Below are 17654 nucleotides of genomic sequence, written 5' to 3' on the forward strand. Positions count from 1 at the left end.
TCCGCCGTTGGGATCAGTCTGCCGTTAATATTTTGTATTTGAGATAATTTGCTGATCCAGGTCTACAAGTGATCCGGCACCACTCATTGGTTTGTCGCTGTGGAATTGCAGATTTTATTGTATTCTTTCCCCTACCCCCCAATTAAGCTAACCCTAATCCATATACAGGGTTTCCCCTACCCCCCAATTAAGCTAACCCTAATCCCTACACAGGGTTTCCCCTACCCCCCAATTAAGCTAACCCTAATCCCTATAAAGGGTTTCCCCTACCCCCCAATTAGGCTAACCCTAATCCCTATACAGGGTTTCCCCTACCCCCCAATTAGGCTAACCCTAAACCCTATACAGGGTTTCCCCTACCCCCCAATTAAGCTAACCCTAATCCCTATACAGGGTTTCCCCTACCCCCCAATTAAGCTAACCCTAATCCCTATAAAGGGTTTCCCCTACCCCCCAATTAGGCTAACCCTAATCCCTATACAGGGTTTCCCCTACCCCCCAATTAGGCTAACCCTAAACCCTATACAGGGTTTCCCCTACCCCCCAATTAAGCTAACCCTAATCCCTATACAGGGTTTCCCCTACCCCCCAATTAAGCTAATCCTAATCCCTACACAGGGTTTCCCCTACCCCCCAATTAAGCTAACCCTAATCCATATACAGGGTTTCCCCTATCCCCCAATTAAGCTAACCCTAATCCATATACAGGGTTTCCCCTACCCCCCAATTAAGATAACCCTAATCCCTATACAGGGTTTCCCCTACCCCCCAATTAAGCTAACCCTAATCCCTATACAGGGTTTCCCCTACCCCTTAATTAAGCAAACCCTAACCCCTATACAGGGTTTCCCCTACCCCCCAATTAAACTAACCCTAATCCCTATAGAGGGTTTCCCCTACCCCCCAATTAAGCTAACCCTAATCCCTATACAGGGTTTTCCCTTACCCCCCAATTAAGCTAACCCTAATCCATATACAGGGTTTCCTCTACCCCCCAATTAAGCTAACCCTAATCCATATACAGGGTTTAAAAACAAATATATTTCAGTTATTCTAGCTTTTGTTGTTTGTTCTATCAAGCTCGTCACCTCCGCCGTTGGGATCAGTCTGCCGTTAATATTTTGTATTTGAGATAATTTGCTGATCCAGGTCTACAAGTGATCCGGCACCACTCATTGGTTTGTCGCTGTGGAATTGCAGATTTTATTGTATTCTTTCCCCTACCCCCCAATTAAGCTAACCCTAATCCATATACAGGGTTTCCCCTACCCCCCAATTAAGCTAACCCTAATCCCTACACAGGGTTTCCCCTACCCCCCAATTAAGCTAACCCTAATCCCTACACAGGGTTTCCCCTACCCCCCAATTAAGCTAACCCTAATCCATATACAGGGCTTCCCCTACCCCCCAATTAAGCTAACTCTAATCCCTATGCAGGGTTTTCCCTTAACCCCAATCCTTAAACATATTTTATCCCTCCCCCGATCCAGCTAATCCCTATATACATGCTTTTCCCTTAATATGGCTTTCTCTGGTATTATAATCTAACAATTCTTTTAGGTTTTAGTTGTTTTTGTTACTTTACTTAACACTATTTGAGCTTGAGAGTGCTGCGTTGCAGAGGTCTCTCGCTCAATATAACCACTTACATGGTTAACTGTTTTACTAATGATTTTTTGTTCTACACACAACCACTTCCCCACCCACTCACTTAAACCATCCTTTACCTACTGATTTTAATCAGTGGAGATTTGGGAACCCATTTATTTGGGATTCCATACCATGGCTCCTGGGATACCACAAAGGTTGCTAGAGATACTACTGAAACTAACTTTAATACAAATTGAACATCAATATCCTCTTAGAAGTCAGAAAATGAATCCCACTTGACAATTTAAAGTATGTGACTGATATAACCTGTGGACTTGCTGCGGTTGGTATTAACGCGAGCGTTCAAAAGAAAACTCTTAAAGGGGGAACTCGAGCAAGTTATCCTCAGAGTGAAAATCTGCTGTCAAAGACATGGATACAAGAATTACGTTAATGACAGTTTTACTACTAGCAGGTGCTGTAGGATTCATTCAAGGTATGCATTTATATTTTAGTTTTAAATTATAGGAACCAAACGTTCTGCGTTTTCTAATATTTGTTGGCTAATGCTCGCCTCATATACTTTTTATACAGGTTTGCCAGTCTCAGAAGACGGTAAGCTAAGAAACATTGCGTTAGTAGTCTAGTTTACCAATCCAAAAAAATTATTTCACTTGCAAATCTTTTAACCTGTTAATCTTTTTATTCCCTAAACAATTAGTAAAATTAAACAAAAAAGTTTTGCATCGCGCCCATTTACCAGAGAACTGGATATCTCTGTTGTCTGGAGAGAATCCACGAATTTAGATATATTGAACAGATGGACTCTTATCTTGTCTTCAAAAGTGGATTTGGTAGCTTAAATCAATGTTCTTAGTTCAAGCATAAGTAAATTTTTGCCTTTTTGCCAATCAATTCCAAACAGATCATAGTAAGTTGTAGGAAAATTGACTTTGATCACAGTTCCCCTAATGGATAGATAGTTGTCCAAAACTAATGAGTTCAACTAAACATGGCATTAGCATGGACAGAGTTACTAAATTCCATTCCCGTTAGTCCCTAAGGGCGGTTAAAATCGGGAGTTACTTCTATTGCGCATGTGCGACTTTGTTTGGCATGAAATATCGATTTTAAGCATCTACGTACCACACAAGAGAATAGTACTCTTGATACTTTCTGATTGGTTTATTCGGAAGTGATTTACCAAGTAATACTCACCTCCGAGCAGTCGAGGAGATACCAACTGGCTTCCCGTTTCACTTTAGCTTCAGGAGTTTTTATTTATTTATTTATTTATTTATTTATTTATTTATTTATTTATTTATTTTTTGTCTTGTGTAGTATATGCTAAAACAATTATTCACCTTCGTGTCGGTTGAAGTGGTCAATATCCACCACTATTTACCTCCACTTCGGTGAATAATTGTTAAATAGTAGCGGTTTCTTAAGAGGAAGGAATAGAAACTAAGCAAACGAATCGCCGGACAGCCAACATTCTACTTTATTTATGATTTATGTTTTACTTTCTCAGAGGATGCAATTGAAGGGAATGCAGTTGCACCTGTTCGTCTAGCAGAAAATGGTAACATTACTTTGTGCATTTTAAGTAATGGCACACGTGAAAAACTTACTCTTTAACTGTGTTTAGACCCATTTGTGTGAATAAAGGTAGAAAGATCGCAAACTGAACCTCGTCCGTAAAATAAAATTTAAAAAAATATAAAAATGTGTAGTTACCCAACATCTGACAAGCACGAGGCAATAAACAGAAAAAAAAAAAAAATAGTCGCACTCATAATACATTACCTTCTACCGGTCGGGTCTTGCGTTAATGACTGATACATATGGATACTGGTGCAACTTTCAAAATTCTACTTTATTTATGTTTTACTTTCTCAGAGGATACAATTGAAGGGAACGCAGTCGCACCTGTTCGTCTAGCAGAAAATGGTAACATTACAGTAACTTTGTGCATTTAAAGTAATGGCCGGGTGAAAAACTTACTCTTAAACTGTGTTTAGACCCATTAGTGTGAATTAAGATAGAAATATCGCAAACTAAACCTCGTCCGTAAAAAATGAAAATTTGTAGTCTCCTAACATCTCACAAGCACGAGGCAATAAACATGAAAAAAAAAAAAAAGGAAAAGAAAAATAGTCGCACTCATAATATATTACCTTCTACCGGTCGGGTCTTGCGTTAACAACTGATACATATGAATACTGGTGCAAGTGAAGTCATTTTTTAAGAAGGATATCAGTTTAACCATGCAGGAGAAAGGTTCTGAATAGTGATTAAAAGCACACAAAAAAATAATAATAAATAAGAAACGTGGAGGAAGAAAAAATGGTGTAGGTGCGTCTATGGATAGAGTGTACGATAAGTGTATGGAATGTCATCATGTTTAATTTTAGAATTTTCCTTGTACCAAACTTGTGATGTGTTGAAAACTAATATATTGTTATTCAATTCATCGTTAAAGAGGTAGAGGTCTGTGACATTTAAAGTTTTGTTATATATGGGAATTCTTTTTTTTTTTTTTTTTTTTTTTTTATGTATTTAAGAAATCAAATTGAGGCCATGTGGGATTTTTGGAAAACTAACAGTTGCACGTATATTCGGGGACTTTCTGCAACTTAAAACTCAGCTAAAGAGTCCAATCAAATTAAACTGTGTGATCGTACGCAAATATCCGTTTTAAAGCCCGAAAACGATCTTGGAAAATGGAACACTTCTCTAAATATTATTTTGATGCCCTTAAGAATTTGAGAACACGATTTATTTATTTCCGTCTAAAATGCGAGTTGTTAATACCTAAAGTTCAAAACAAGATCGACTTATTAAAAAATTCAGTTTGTGTTAAGGTCGCATTAAACCGTTTATAACAAGAGAGGATGAAGGTGAGAGAGGTAATCCCCCATATAGGCCCTATCCCCATCGTAATCCCTCTGAAGTTATTTTTAGAAGGTATCGATTTTCTCGCGGATAATGTTACCTCGCGCGTTACGTGTCTTTCACCGTTTTTAATTTACAACGGCTAATCACAATCATACACTTCCATAAAAGAAATTGTTTCTCGCGTTACTTCCAACGAATCTCTAAGAAATACGCGTGATTTGAAAGCTAATAAAATGAAGATTTGAATGTCCGAAGAGATTTTAAACCCACTGTGACAAAAATATCAAAATTTTTGTGCCGCGGTTGTGATCTTTATACTCGTCTGTTCAATCGCGGCTTCAATTCAAATATAATGTAACACTCTTGCATAAAAAAAGCTAAGATTTGTTTCTCGCCTTTCTTTTAATGAATCTCTTGGCTACATGCGTGATTAGAAAGCTAATGGAATGTAGATTTCAATGACCAAAGGGATGTGAACTCAGTGGGATAAAAATTTCAAAATTCGTGCCAAGGTTGTGATGTTTATACTCGTCTGTTCAATCGCGGTTTTGACAGCTAAATGTAACACACTTGCATGAAAAAAGGTTTATTTCTCGCGTTTCTTCCAACGAATCTCTTAACTACATACGTGATTTAAAAGTAAATAGAACGTAAATTTCAATGACTGAAGGAATTTTGGACTCACTGCGATAAAAATATCAAAATTCTTGCCGGAGGTTGTGATGTTTATACTCGTCTGTTCAATCGCGGCTTTCAATGTTTTGACATCTATTAAAATTGAACACTCTTGCATGAAAAAAGATTTGTTTCTCGCGTTTCTTCCAGCCAATCGCTTAACTACAGCGTAATTAAAAAGGTAATGGAATGTAGATTTCAATGACCAAAGGGATTTTGAACTCACTGAGATAAAAATATCAAAATTTCTGCCGGAGGTTGTGATGTTTATACTCGTCTGTTCAATTGCGGGTGTCAATGTTTCGACAGCTAAATGTAATACTCTTGCATGAAAAAAGATTTGTTCTCGCGTTTCTTCCAACGAATCTCTTAACTACATACGTGATTAGAATGTAAATAAAACGTAGATTTCAATGACAGTAGGGATTTTGTACTCACTGCGGTAAAATATCGAAATTCGTGCCTAGGTTGAGATGTTTGTATTTCTCTGTTCAATCACGGCTTTCAATTTTCGCCAGCTAATATTCTTATGTAATATTCTTGCATAATTTCCGCACCGCTGGGCTCTAAAACAAATCATTCCGGAGCGATTCTTTTCCAATTTGCGTTGTCCAAATACAACCACTTTAAACTCGCATTCGTCCACAAAACATATCCAGGCACCGCTTTCTGTATGCATGTTCCGCCATTTTGTTTTTAGATCAATTCGCGAAAGACGCGTAGCATTGCGTGGGAATCGACTCAGCTGTCAACGTGGGTAAAATTCAGGAGATATGATTGGCTATCACCTAACCCTCTTGGGACACTGGATCTCGCGGAAGATCTAAAAATAACTTTAGAGGGATTACGATGGGAATAGGGCCTATATGGGGGATTACCTCTCTTACCTTCATCCTCTCTTGTTTATAATCAGCAGATGGAACTGGTGACTAAGTACAGAACGTTTTAGAAGATTCAATACATAAAAGGCAAGATCGGGAAAAGCATGTACTTGCATTATAGACCCAATGCAAAATTGGCTCACATTTTAATATTCTTTTGTCTACATTCAAATTGGCCTCACTAGCCTCGTTCTTGAGTTCAAATATCAAAAGAATATTTTACACTGGACGAGGCTGGTGAGGCTAGTTTCAATAAAGACAAAAAATATTAAAATATCAGCCATTTTTGCATTGGGTGTATGACTTCAACATATTTTTCTTTGTCAGAGGAAGCTGAAGATGTCATTGACAAAGAAGGTAAATTCATGGCACTTATAACAATTAGGATAATATTTGTATACTGCAACTTAAAAGTTGTGAGAGATTTACATGTGCTTGGTACAAAACACGCTGCCGTGACTTTTGTCCCTTGCAACATTTTATGTTGCACGTCGAGGCAGCAAAACAAGTCATACCAGGAAGAAACTTGAAAGAATTGTTGCTCCACTGTCAGGCAGTCCTTGGCGAACAGTTGATAATTCTTATTATTATATGGAAAGCAATTCTTAGGTCAAATGGTGCGCTCTCATTGGCTAATTTTCGGTCGGGATTTTACAGTACGGACCATTACCATGGAAACGGTCCGTTTGTGTATTTTTTTTGCTCCCGGGAAATTCAAAGCCGCGCGAAACACAAAAAGTAAGAAAAAATGCGTTAAAATCCTTGGTAAAAGCAAAATATAATTTTAAAAAGTAACTGTTTCTTAGTTTGAGTCTAACTGACAACATGGAAGACGACGAAGAATTCGAACACTCGCCAAGTGAGTTTTATTATCCAGACAAAGACTTCGATGAGACGAGCATCGAGGCAAACCGCATAAGCGAGAGCCAAGAGGAAATAGAAGGCTTTATTAAGAACCAGAAAAGTGCCAATACTACCAAGAAAACTACAACGGACATGAACACTCTCTCCCGCTACATGGAAACAATTGGCATGAGTGGAAAAACGGTCGAAAGCTTACCTGCGCCCGAACTTGACCACCTCCTGTGCAAGTTCTTCATGAATATCCAGAAGAAAAATGGAGAAGAGTACGAACCAGACACCATATCTGGTTTTCAACGAAGTATCCAAAGATATTTAAGTGAGAAAGGTTCTTCAGTTAACATATTGAAGGACAAGGACTTTGCAAAGTCGAGGAAAGTTCTCTCTGCGAAACGCAAGTCGCTTGTTCATGAACACGGTAAAGGTAACAAACCGCAAGCTGCCACGGCACTCGAAGACGATGAAGAAGATGCTCTCTTTAAAAAAGGAGAATTTGGTGATCACAATCCAGTTTCGCTGCAGCGAACAGTTTGGTGGCTCTTGTCTCTTCACTTCGGTTTTCGGGCGAGAGACGAAAGCCGAAAGCTGCGCTGGGGAGATGTTCAGCTCCAAGAAGATAAAGATGGTGGAGAAATGCTTGTTTGGCTTGCAGAACGAGGCACGAAGACTCGTCATGGTCAAGAAAAAGGTCACCGAAGGGCTTTTCAACCAAAGGTTTACGCTACCAAGACAGAACGATGTCCAGTGAAGTTCTACAAAACGTTCAAAAGCCACAGACCAGTAGAAATGAACAAACCAGAGTCCCCATTTTATTTAGCAGTGCGTAAAACGTGTATCTCCAGGCTGCTCGATGCTGATATTCCCGAGAACTTTGATGCTCAGCTCAGTGGCCACAAAAACACGGAAAGTCTCCAGTCGTACAAGTCGGCAAGCTCCACTCATCAAAGAAGAATGTCGTTAACACTCAGCAGGACCCATTCCGGTAGTGAAGAATCGACGGTTTCAAGTGTTCAAGACCTTCAAATGGCCTCGTGTTCTTCCAGTGAAAACGCCTTAACCAGCACGGCCGTAAATTCCATGATGAAGTCTAGCGTGGATCCACTACTATCCTCCGCCGCTCCGGTCTTTGCAGGAGCTAACATTGGTTCCATCAGTGGCTGCACTTTCCAGATCTTTCATGAAATTGTGAAATTTGTACAGACCGAAAAAAAGCGTCGACTTGTTATTGAAAGTGACGACGATGATTGACTGTCGACCTTTCTTCTCACAAGAAGTCAGTTTTTTTTACTCTGTAAACTTTACATTTTCAAATTCCGCTGATTTCCTGTTTTGTGATTTTTTCCCTTTCTTAAGTCAGCAGATGCTTGATCTTTTCAGCATAAAATAAACCACGCAAGTGTTTTAGAACTCGTGTTATAAATCGTTCTTTTCGTTTCTGTGATGCTCGCGTCATGATCATCAAAAGCGGGAAAAATCCCTCACATCGCTGACATCACGCCGGAAGTTGACTTGAATGAAACAACCGGAAGTGTCCGTTCGGCCAAAGAAATGATGCCATATAATAAACTACTTACTAACCTAGCTTGCTCGAGCCGTACTGGGGAATATTGGCCCTCGGTCGTGTCACGACCTCGGGCCAATATTCCCCAGTACGGCCCTCGCGCTCGGTTAGTAAGAGGTTAGGGTTTATTGCATTAATTGTAAGTTAGAGTAAATATTAATTTACTTTTTTAAAGTTAATCATAGGATAATTTTTTTTTTTACAAATTGTAAATCTTAAACACATTGTGCCTAGTGTTATTAATTTTACTGCCCTTTCAATTCCGCTTTCTAGTAAAGAGCTAAGAAGTTAGATAGTAAGTTATGAAACGACTGCATTTAAAAATATGAATCATTCACTCACTCAATTACTCAATCTTCCATATGTTCCTGTTTAGAGGATTCGGAAGATGTCCAGGACAGTGTCAATGACAATGACAATGACGATGCAGGTAATTTGATCGCCTCTTTAGTGCTATATTCAACTGATTTTAATTTTGATCTATAAGCATGGAATACTTATGATCGATACCTTTCAAATACTCATCTTTGAGAAGCTTCTCAGACGATTTTTAGGGTGATATAGTGCGAGAAGGCAAATGCCTGTTAGTGATTTTAGTGTACTTGATTAACATTTTTATGTGGTTTGATCAAGTGTTTAATGCCTAATCAACAGGCAAAAATAATAATGAATGGCCTGCTTATTTGCCCATTTTTTGTAAGTCACGCATTAGCGATTCTTTTCTTGTTATACCAAACATTATCTGTTGAAAACGTCACATTTTCCTTGTCTTTATTAGATGATGACCTTGAAGACAGCGTAGGCAAAGCAGGTAAGGAAAGATGGGTCCAATCTATCGTTGTGATTCGCTATCCGAGCAGGAAGAATGGAGCTATCTAATCCGCTAGCTATTACCCGCTGCCCATTCGTTCGTCATCGAAAGCTTAATCCGTGAATGCTTCCTTCCATCGCAATACTTAACTTGTAAACCAGGGAAACATTTCAGTGGGCTAAGCTACAATCAAATCATTTTTTTTTTTAAACAGCATTCAGCCCAATTCAATGTTGTAACTCGTAACCTTTTTTGAGGATGCAAAAACAATGATAGAGGGTGCAACAGGGGTGGGGCTAAAGTATGTGAAAGTAGTCTACAAAACGGACATAATCTGATTAAATTTTATAATTTTTCTTATGTTTTGCAGGCGGCGATACCGAAGATGCCGCAGGCAAAGCAGGTGACACAAATAAATGATTCTACTAAATTGAATACAATGTAGATAATTGGGGAATACTTGACAAATCGATATTCTGTTATTTGATACTTGAGGTCTGAAATGAAAAGACAGGTAATACTGGGATGCCATGGAGAGCAGAGGAGCTAAACGTTTCTTTGCGTCACACACCTTTCACTCAATCAGACTTCGTCAAATCAGCGAGGCGATATTTATTTACCTAAAGAGACATCGTGACGGTATTGTTTAACCTCATTTTCATCGCTGCCCTGTTAATTGCACCTTCTCTGCCTTCCAGAAAAATCATGCGCAGGTTTGCCTCAAAGTTCAAGCAATTTTAACTGGGAAAGATGCAGAGAAATCAGAAATTAAGCTTTAGTGTTGCACATGAATAACATAGACATTGATCACTTTAAAAGAACTAATCGCAGAAGCAAAATGAGAAATCTTTGTGGATCTTATAATATAAATCTTTATTAAAGATTGTATTACTGGATAATCTAACTCCACTATTTTGATTCCCTCAAAAACATTGGGGTATTAGTCATTATTGTACCATGTCCGAAAAGAAGCGGTTGTTTAATCCTGTTCTGGTCGTTCAGGAAAAATAATATCGTGGAGATCTACATTGCTTTATCTATTTATTTATCTAATTATTTATAAATTTATTTATTCATCTATTTATTTATTTATTTTTTAGCAAAACAGCTTATTCCACTTGAGTTTGTTGGATTGGGATGGTTTTAACCAACTTGACGTCTGTCGTCTCATTGGCTATTTATTATGTGATATCTATCCAATGCGGGCAATTAAATCTTAATAAACTCTTGCGAGCGATATTCGTTACAATGTGTAGAGTTTATACGACGAGAAATACAGTGGTTACTATTGTGACTTGTTTGTTGTTCCAATGAATAACGTTAACCTGTATTAATATTCTTTATTGTTTTACTGAATAAATACACAGAATTTGTTTAAGTTCGATCAACTTGTTTACTCTCCTTAGACGATGTTCCCGAGAGTATGTTAAATTTTAGTGTTTTTGATATGAATTGAATTTTCTTTAAGCTAACAGCTCGCTAAGATTAATGTTATTATCAGTTCAATTTTTTTTTTATCATACAAACTTGTAAAAGGGATTCGACAAGAATTGCTCTAAACAAAGTAATTTGTCAAAAATGCTGATAAAAAAGATAAGATGTCCTAAAGTTCAGGCTAGTAAGGGTTTACCATTTTTTTAGGACTATGGAATCCAAGATGGAGTCCAGGACGCCGACGATGCCCGAGATGTCGACGGCGATGTTATCCGCGACGAGTACTTGCACGATGCCCACTAAGAACTGTTATTAAAATCTCAAAACCGTTAAAAGCCAACCCCTTACAAATTTGTTTTTTCAATTATTCTTCTAGTTATCGCTCATGACGAGATTCAAGGGATACGGGTATGGAATCCATGGCCAGGACGATGGAATCCTGGGTGGAATCAAGGATGGAATCCAGGACAAAGACGATGGAATCCAGGACCAAGACGATGGAATACATGGCGAGGACAATGGAATCCTGGGTGGAATCCAGGATGGAATCCAGGACCAGGATGCTGGAATCCATGGCCAGGGCGATGGAATCCGGGATGGAATCCTGCACCAGGACGATGCCCAGGATGTACCCGGCGATGGAAACCAGTCCGCGGGCGATGTCCAAGATGTCCACGGCGACGGAATTGGCGACCAGTACGCGCACAATGCCCAGGATGCCCAGGACGATGACATGGAGAGTGCTTGACGTGGGCGTGGACTTAGACACGGTGGTAATGCACACACATTCATTTTAGTCAAGGTCGATGATTCTAAATCATGTTTGAAATCAAGTCAGAAATCTTACAAGGAAAATTACAATGGTGAGGCAGGGTGATTGAAGAGTTCCTGGGCACAGGACCCAGATAAGTCGATGACTGTTCGGTATCCCAAGCTCGATGCTTTGATTGCCACGCTATTAAGTTGCACGCTACAGAAACTACGGGAAGACGAGTAAGGGTTTATGGCATCGTTTGGAGAGGGGATGAAAATTGTGTCGATAAACAAGTGTGTTTCCTCGGGTCAGTCTGGCAAACACTATTTTAGATGTAAACTATCTACGAAATGTTACATTACCACGAAAAAATGCCCAAAATTGCACTTATTCGTGAGCACGATGTCCATCTGTCTATCAAAAGGATCCCACATTCTCTTACTCGTAATGGACTTATTTACAATCTCCGAGGTGGGTAAACGCGAGCTGCTTACCCTCTTCCCAGTTGGGATTCTTAACCATGTTACGTTCAATACAAACATTTATTTATGAAGTTTAATACCTCGGGCCCATTTCGTACCACATACAATACAACGTAAAACAACAACATCATCATCATCATCATCATCATCATCATCATCATCATCATCATCATCATCATCATCATCATCGTTATTGTTAATACATTTTTGTTTTTATTATTTTCCTAGGCTGAAGATGGACTTAATTTTACCTGCATTTATTTCACTAGCAAAACAAAAGTGCAGAGCAAATAATAATAAACTGAGTATTTTAAATGAAATTTGTCTGTTTTCATGTATTCTTACCTCAGTGATTGCCGAAATAAACTCATCAAAAGCACCATAGCTTTAAGCAATAAATCTCTTTATCACGATAAAACGTTTTTCGCTTTGAACTTGCCAAAAAAAAAATACATATCTTGCGCAAAATACTTTAAAGTTCCCACATTAACATAAGTAAAATTTTACTCAAAAAAAATGCACCAAATACTATGTAGAAATGGGAGAAACCTTGAAAGCGGCACAATATCTTCAGTAAAATTACACTGATACTAAGAAAAATAAATGAGAAAAAAAGTTCAAGATACCAGTGTAAATATTATAATCTTAAAATCCGATAGGTATAAATGAGCAAGAGAGGATATGACTGGCTTTCTTTCAGTCAGGTCTTTTTTTTCTTTTTTTTCTTTATTCTGGGAGGACGTTTTCGCGGTAGCTTATTACGACAGCTAGAAGTGAAACTATAGAACCTACAAATTGAAACGTTAGGAAAAACTGTTAAATAAATTGCTAAACTATGGAACGCAATCGTTAATGATCATGTTTATAAGATTGAAGAATGTGTGGTAAAACGGTTGGCTGTATGCTAGAAAATGCACATTACTCCATTCCTCTGGGTCCAGGGGGGACTTATTTTTCTCCCTATCCCCCTCCATAACCTTCCTTGTATAAACGCTATGGCAGTGAAACCCAAAGTCATGATATTACATTCAAATTCTGTCTTCTTTGAGGTCTGCAACGCGAAGTTATGACGTCATATAACGTGGGGAGAAGTTCATGTTTGCTAAATCCCGATCTTTTAAATTTCTGGATTTTCCCAATACTTCAGGAAAGCGACGGAATTGACCGAAAAGTAACCAAAACCAATATGATAACGAAACATTAAGGGAAGAAAAGTGATTTTTCTTCCTCTAAAAAAGGGCTTTTCTATTTTCTGAAAAAATAATGCCTGCCTAAAATTAGTTGTCATGGTAACATCAAAGTCCAAGAACTCTTATAGACCACATCATTTTTTCGAGAGTGTTTTTTCCAATATTTAAAAAGCAATTCAGTTTCAAATTCGCCGCGTGCAACATCCCCACCCCCTCCCAGGTATGTTATTCATGTAAATACAGTTAAACACGTGACGAAAAACTATTATTATTTTGAAACGATATGAAAACAAGATGATCATATAGAAGAGAAATATTATTTCACTAGGGATCGAACGCAGTTTACTTATCCATAATTGTAAGTATGTAAGTAAGTATTAAGCGTCTTGTAATACTTGCATTTTTGTTTAAAAAATTCTACGTTTTCTTGTTCTCCTCTTTTTCCATTTCTGATTAATTTCGACAAAAACTGTCTAACGGTCCAGTTTGCACATTCGCTTACCTCAAGTTAACATTCTAATAGCCCTTTTCACGGTTAACTCTGCTAATTTGAATTACAATGAAATCTAGCATGTATGTGAGGCAATTTCGGGCTATTTTGTAGTTTTAGCCCGAAATTGCCTCGCATCCACGTTGGACAACATTGTAATGCAAATGAGAAAAATCAACCGTGAAAAGGGCTATTCCATGCACCTAATGCAAATGGCAAAAAAAAAAAAAAAAAAAAAAAACCACATGTGAACTATATTTGATTCTTTGCATTATAAGGAAAACTGTGACCAATTTTGAAAACCAACTAAACACCAAATTTAGAATGACTTCATTTCTCAAAATTGTCCCATAATATTTGTTTAAAACGTCAATAACTACAATTGGCCGCACAAGCTTATATCAAATTTAGAGAAGCTTAAATGTGCACGTCCCTTTTCGAAAAAAAAAAATGAAAATTGCCGAGCAACAGAAAAGCCCAAACTATCCAGCCCAAACTTTTATTAAAATAAACTAGTTTTTCTTTTCAAAGTAAAACAAGTGAAAAAAAAATTAAAAAAAAAAACTAAAACGCTTGACATGTTCTTTGGTGTGCGCAAACACGCATTTAATTTTCGCATACACTTCGTCTCGATTGAAAGCGTTTGCTGGGATAAAGGACTTTGCGAAGCAAACTGTAGAAGATAAGGAATTTCATCCCAAATGATCAGATCATTTAAACTGCTGTTAAAGGCGTATTAAAACACTCGAAACAAGACCTACCGTACTAAAGCGTTTTACCAGATCTTGTAAAATCCATTTGAAGTCCAAAGTTTGGTTTCAATTTACTACTACTACTACTACTACCACCACCACCACCCCCACCACCACCACTACTACAACTACTACTACTACTACTACTACTACTACTACTACTACTACTACTACTACTACTACTACTACTACTACTACTACTACTACTACTACTACTACTACTACTACTACTACTACTACTGCTACTACTAAGTAGTAGTACACAATATTATGTAATATATTCGGCTGAGTTTAAGAATTTTGAATGCGAGAACGCAAGTTCCTAAGATCAAGTTTACGCCAAGTTTGCGAGTTGGTCTCCGGATAAGTTTCCCTCTCAAGTTTGCGCATTTCCTACTGCTTTACAACTTCTTAGGGTCACCATAGTAGGACTGAAAATAAAAAGTGTTTTAGTTAATCTTTTATGCACTACTCTAATCACATTTTAAAGAGGCAAATATAATATAATCAAGATGGCTGGTTATCAAAGTTCTGGCAAAGGGATGTAACTTCACTTCTAAAAGCTGTTTGGGAGAATTCATCATATTTGTTCGGCTTGGCTTGGATTTTTTTTCAAGGGAAAGGGGTAGATTCTTACATAGTTAGAAACAGGAAACTAATAGGGGCAACGTTAAAAAAGATAAACAGACAAAATTGGTTGTAGGGTAATTGTTTCGAGTTACTTTTGAGGGGAGCTAAACAAAAATAGACTGTTCATCACTCTCTCTGTCATTCCTCTAAGTGTGGATTATCTTTTTTCCATCAAAATTTGCCACTAACACGTATAGCCTCCATACCTCCTTTATACTCGATACGTGAAGTAGTTATTGATATTTCAGTTTACCTTTCAACACTCATCGGCAGATAAGGAAAATAGCATTTGCGAAAAGCACTTCCAAAATATCCGAACGGGTTGAAAAAATTGAACTCCGTAAATATATACCAAAAATAGTAACGACTGTTGTTCAGCAGATATTGCCCTGAAATTTCGTTCTGATTTTTCTTTAGGTGCTGAGCACATTGCTTTCGAAATTTTGGTTTGTTTCGCTATAATATTGCAATAAATTTGTTTCGGAAAGACAAAGATTTCAAAGTTTCCATGATATCGTCGGCAGGATGCAAATTATATAGACAATTCAGGGACGAGCCAATACTCGTCAATGACTTGACATCGCTTTGAGTATTATGGTCATCATCATTATTCTTCCTGTTGTTGTTCATTTTGTTTTTCTAAGGTATATCATAAAATGAATATTCTTTAATTTGGTCGTGCATTGATTCTACTAGAGGAACTTAATTCTTTGGTCAATTCAGTTCGAGAGTAAGTTTTCAAGACGTAGCTGTAAATAATCAGACAAAGTTCACAACTCGTTGGCACAAGCATCAGTATTGGTGACCTTCGTCTCCTAATAGACACAACTAGTTTAAACTCTTACGCTACTACTCGTGCTTTAAAAATATCCCGATGTCAAGGCAACTAAACTCGGAATATAAAAAAAAACAGGAAAAGGTGGCCGGTGGAAAACAGGATGACTCTTCAATATCAAATGGTTGATAAATATTTCATTTATCCTACCTTTCACACGATATTACTAACAGACATCATAAACATAATGCATTCTGCTGGCCATAGGAAATTGGAACCTTGCGTAATCGGCAAAATCCAAAAAAAGGACAAAGTAAACTCTTCAATTGAATTTTGCTCGTGACCGCAAAAGATTGCATAGTACTCAAGGAAAAATCTTTTCTTTTTTTAATTTTGGGTTCCGAAAAAAAAAAAAACTGTAGCTACTTGAATAATGCATGTTTACACTCACCAGGCGAAGACGAGTTAAATTTCACAAATTTACAATGGTGTTGTCGAAAATTTTGTGAATGGGAATTTGGAATTTTAACGTCCAATAGTTCCTTTGAAAAAAATTTTTACATTTGTGTGACTTCCTCTAAAAAACACTCGCTTGAAAACAATACCGAGTAAAACATTTGAAGGGGGTTTTGTTTGGAAAGTTACTTACACTGAAGTAATAGAATCCAGGATGAAAAAGGAAAAGGACAATCACGATTTTACATATAGTTTTGTTTAATAGACAACCATCGTTCATTTCATCTCATTTTAGACATTATACATTTGTTTAACCTTTTAGTTTCTGAATATTGTGATTATGCTTTCCAGATGACCTAATTTATGTTCCTATAATTCTTCCTTAGCTCCCTGCCATTTCTTCAAGTCGGGATTTAGGCGCGAAAAAATATTAACTCTGTAAACAAACGTAGTGACTCGTCTCGGTGGAACAGATTGAGGCCCCAGATTATTTTGTCTGTCCTTCCCTTAGATGTTGCGTACGTACATTGCTTCCATATTCACTAGTGTGCAAGTAACTTCGCTAAAACCTCGTTTACTGACAGCCTACTGTCTCTCCGGTATCAAGGGCACCTTAATTAGGATGAAGAGACGTCTTCTCTGTACTTCAAACTGTGAAAAGAGCAATCCTCTGATGAGTGCGACTGTGAAAAGAATAAGAAGAAATCTTCCAATTGCAACGAAAATGTGGTGTGTTTCTCCGTGGAAAGTACAAAGTTCATGTGATATCGCATAATATCCTACGCACATCAGTAAGTAGTCAATGACTTGTCAGTGGCTTAATATCAATGACAATACAGATGATCGATAAAGGATTGGTTTAACCGGATTTGACTCATCAGATAATGGCCAGGGTAAAGGGTCATGTTATAATTTTCTCTTCAGTCGGCCATCCTTGTAATTTTACAGTTTAAATATACAGTTCTGATACAGGATTAAATTCCGACTTTTCCTGACACGGTGAGCACGGAATAAATGGGTAATGATGACGTCTGCCCTCGACAAATACACAGAGAGAGTCCGAGCTATAAAACTCGTTATTACCTGTCCAAACGTCGAGAGAAAAGGCCGAATTCGGGACGTTTAAAACAGAGAAATCCTCCTTCAAGGACTCCAAAGGATTGCGTGATGGCTTAAAATGAAGAAATTGAAGAGCTTTTGAAAGCAAAGCGATGAAAGATTTGATATTATCCGAATACTAATTAAATATCCCCATTGCAGCGAATAAAATGAGTTAATTCCCACGACCAGCTCCAAGCTGACCTCGTAGCTCAGTTGAAGCTCTCGTGATCTATCCAGATGTCGTGGGTTTTCATCCCACAGATGACAAAGATTTATTTTTTAGCCCGGAAAACCAAATTTCCTTCAAAGAGCT

General features: G+C 37.8%; 1 protein-coding gene across 16 annotated transcripts in view; it reads left to right on the forward strand.

Annotated features, from left to right (window-relative positions):
* Positions 1-17654, forward strand: part of LOC146488705 (uncharacterized) — a 122817-nt gene that overhangs the window by 95190 nt on the left and 9973 nt on the right. For 14 of the 16 annotated variants that reach the window (XM_085112880.1, XM_085112856.1, XM_085112871.1 and 11 more), the window contains 2 exons: positions 11088-11484; positions 12176-12267. In XM_085112880.1, the coding sequence (XP_084969006.1) occupies positions 11088-11443 (356 nt within the window). In that variant the 3' untranslated portion in view covers positions 11444-11484; positions 12176-12267. Of the gene's footprint in view, positions 1-1956; positions 2087-2184; positions 2206-3121; positions 3173-3489; positions 3541-6371; positions 6402-8842; positions 8897-11087; positions 11485-12175; positions 12268-17654 lie in introns of those variants that run through there. The other 2 variants (XM_085112919.1, XM_085112864.1) reach the window with 2 other exon arrangements.

The sequence above is a fragment of the Pavona decussata genome, unplaced genomic scaffold (genome assembly GCF_977016875.1).
Source record: "Pavona decussata unplaced genomic scaffold, jaPavDecu1.1 SCAFFOLD_8, whole genome shotgun sequence".
Classification (NCBI taxonomy): Eukaryota; Metazoa; Cnidaria; class Anthozoa; order Scleractinia; family Agariciidae; genus Pavona; species Pavona decussata.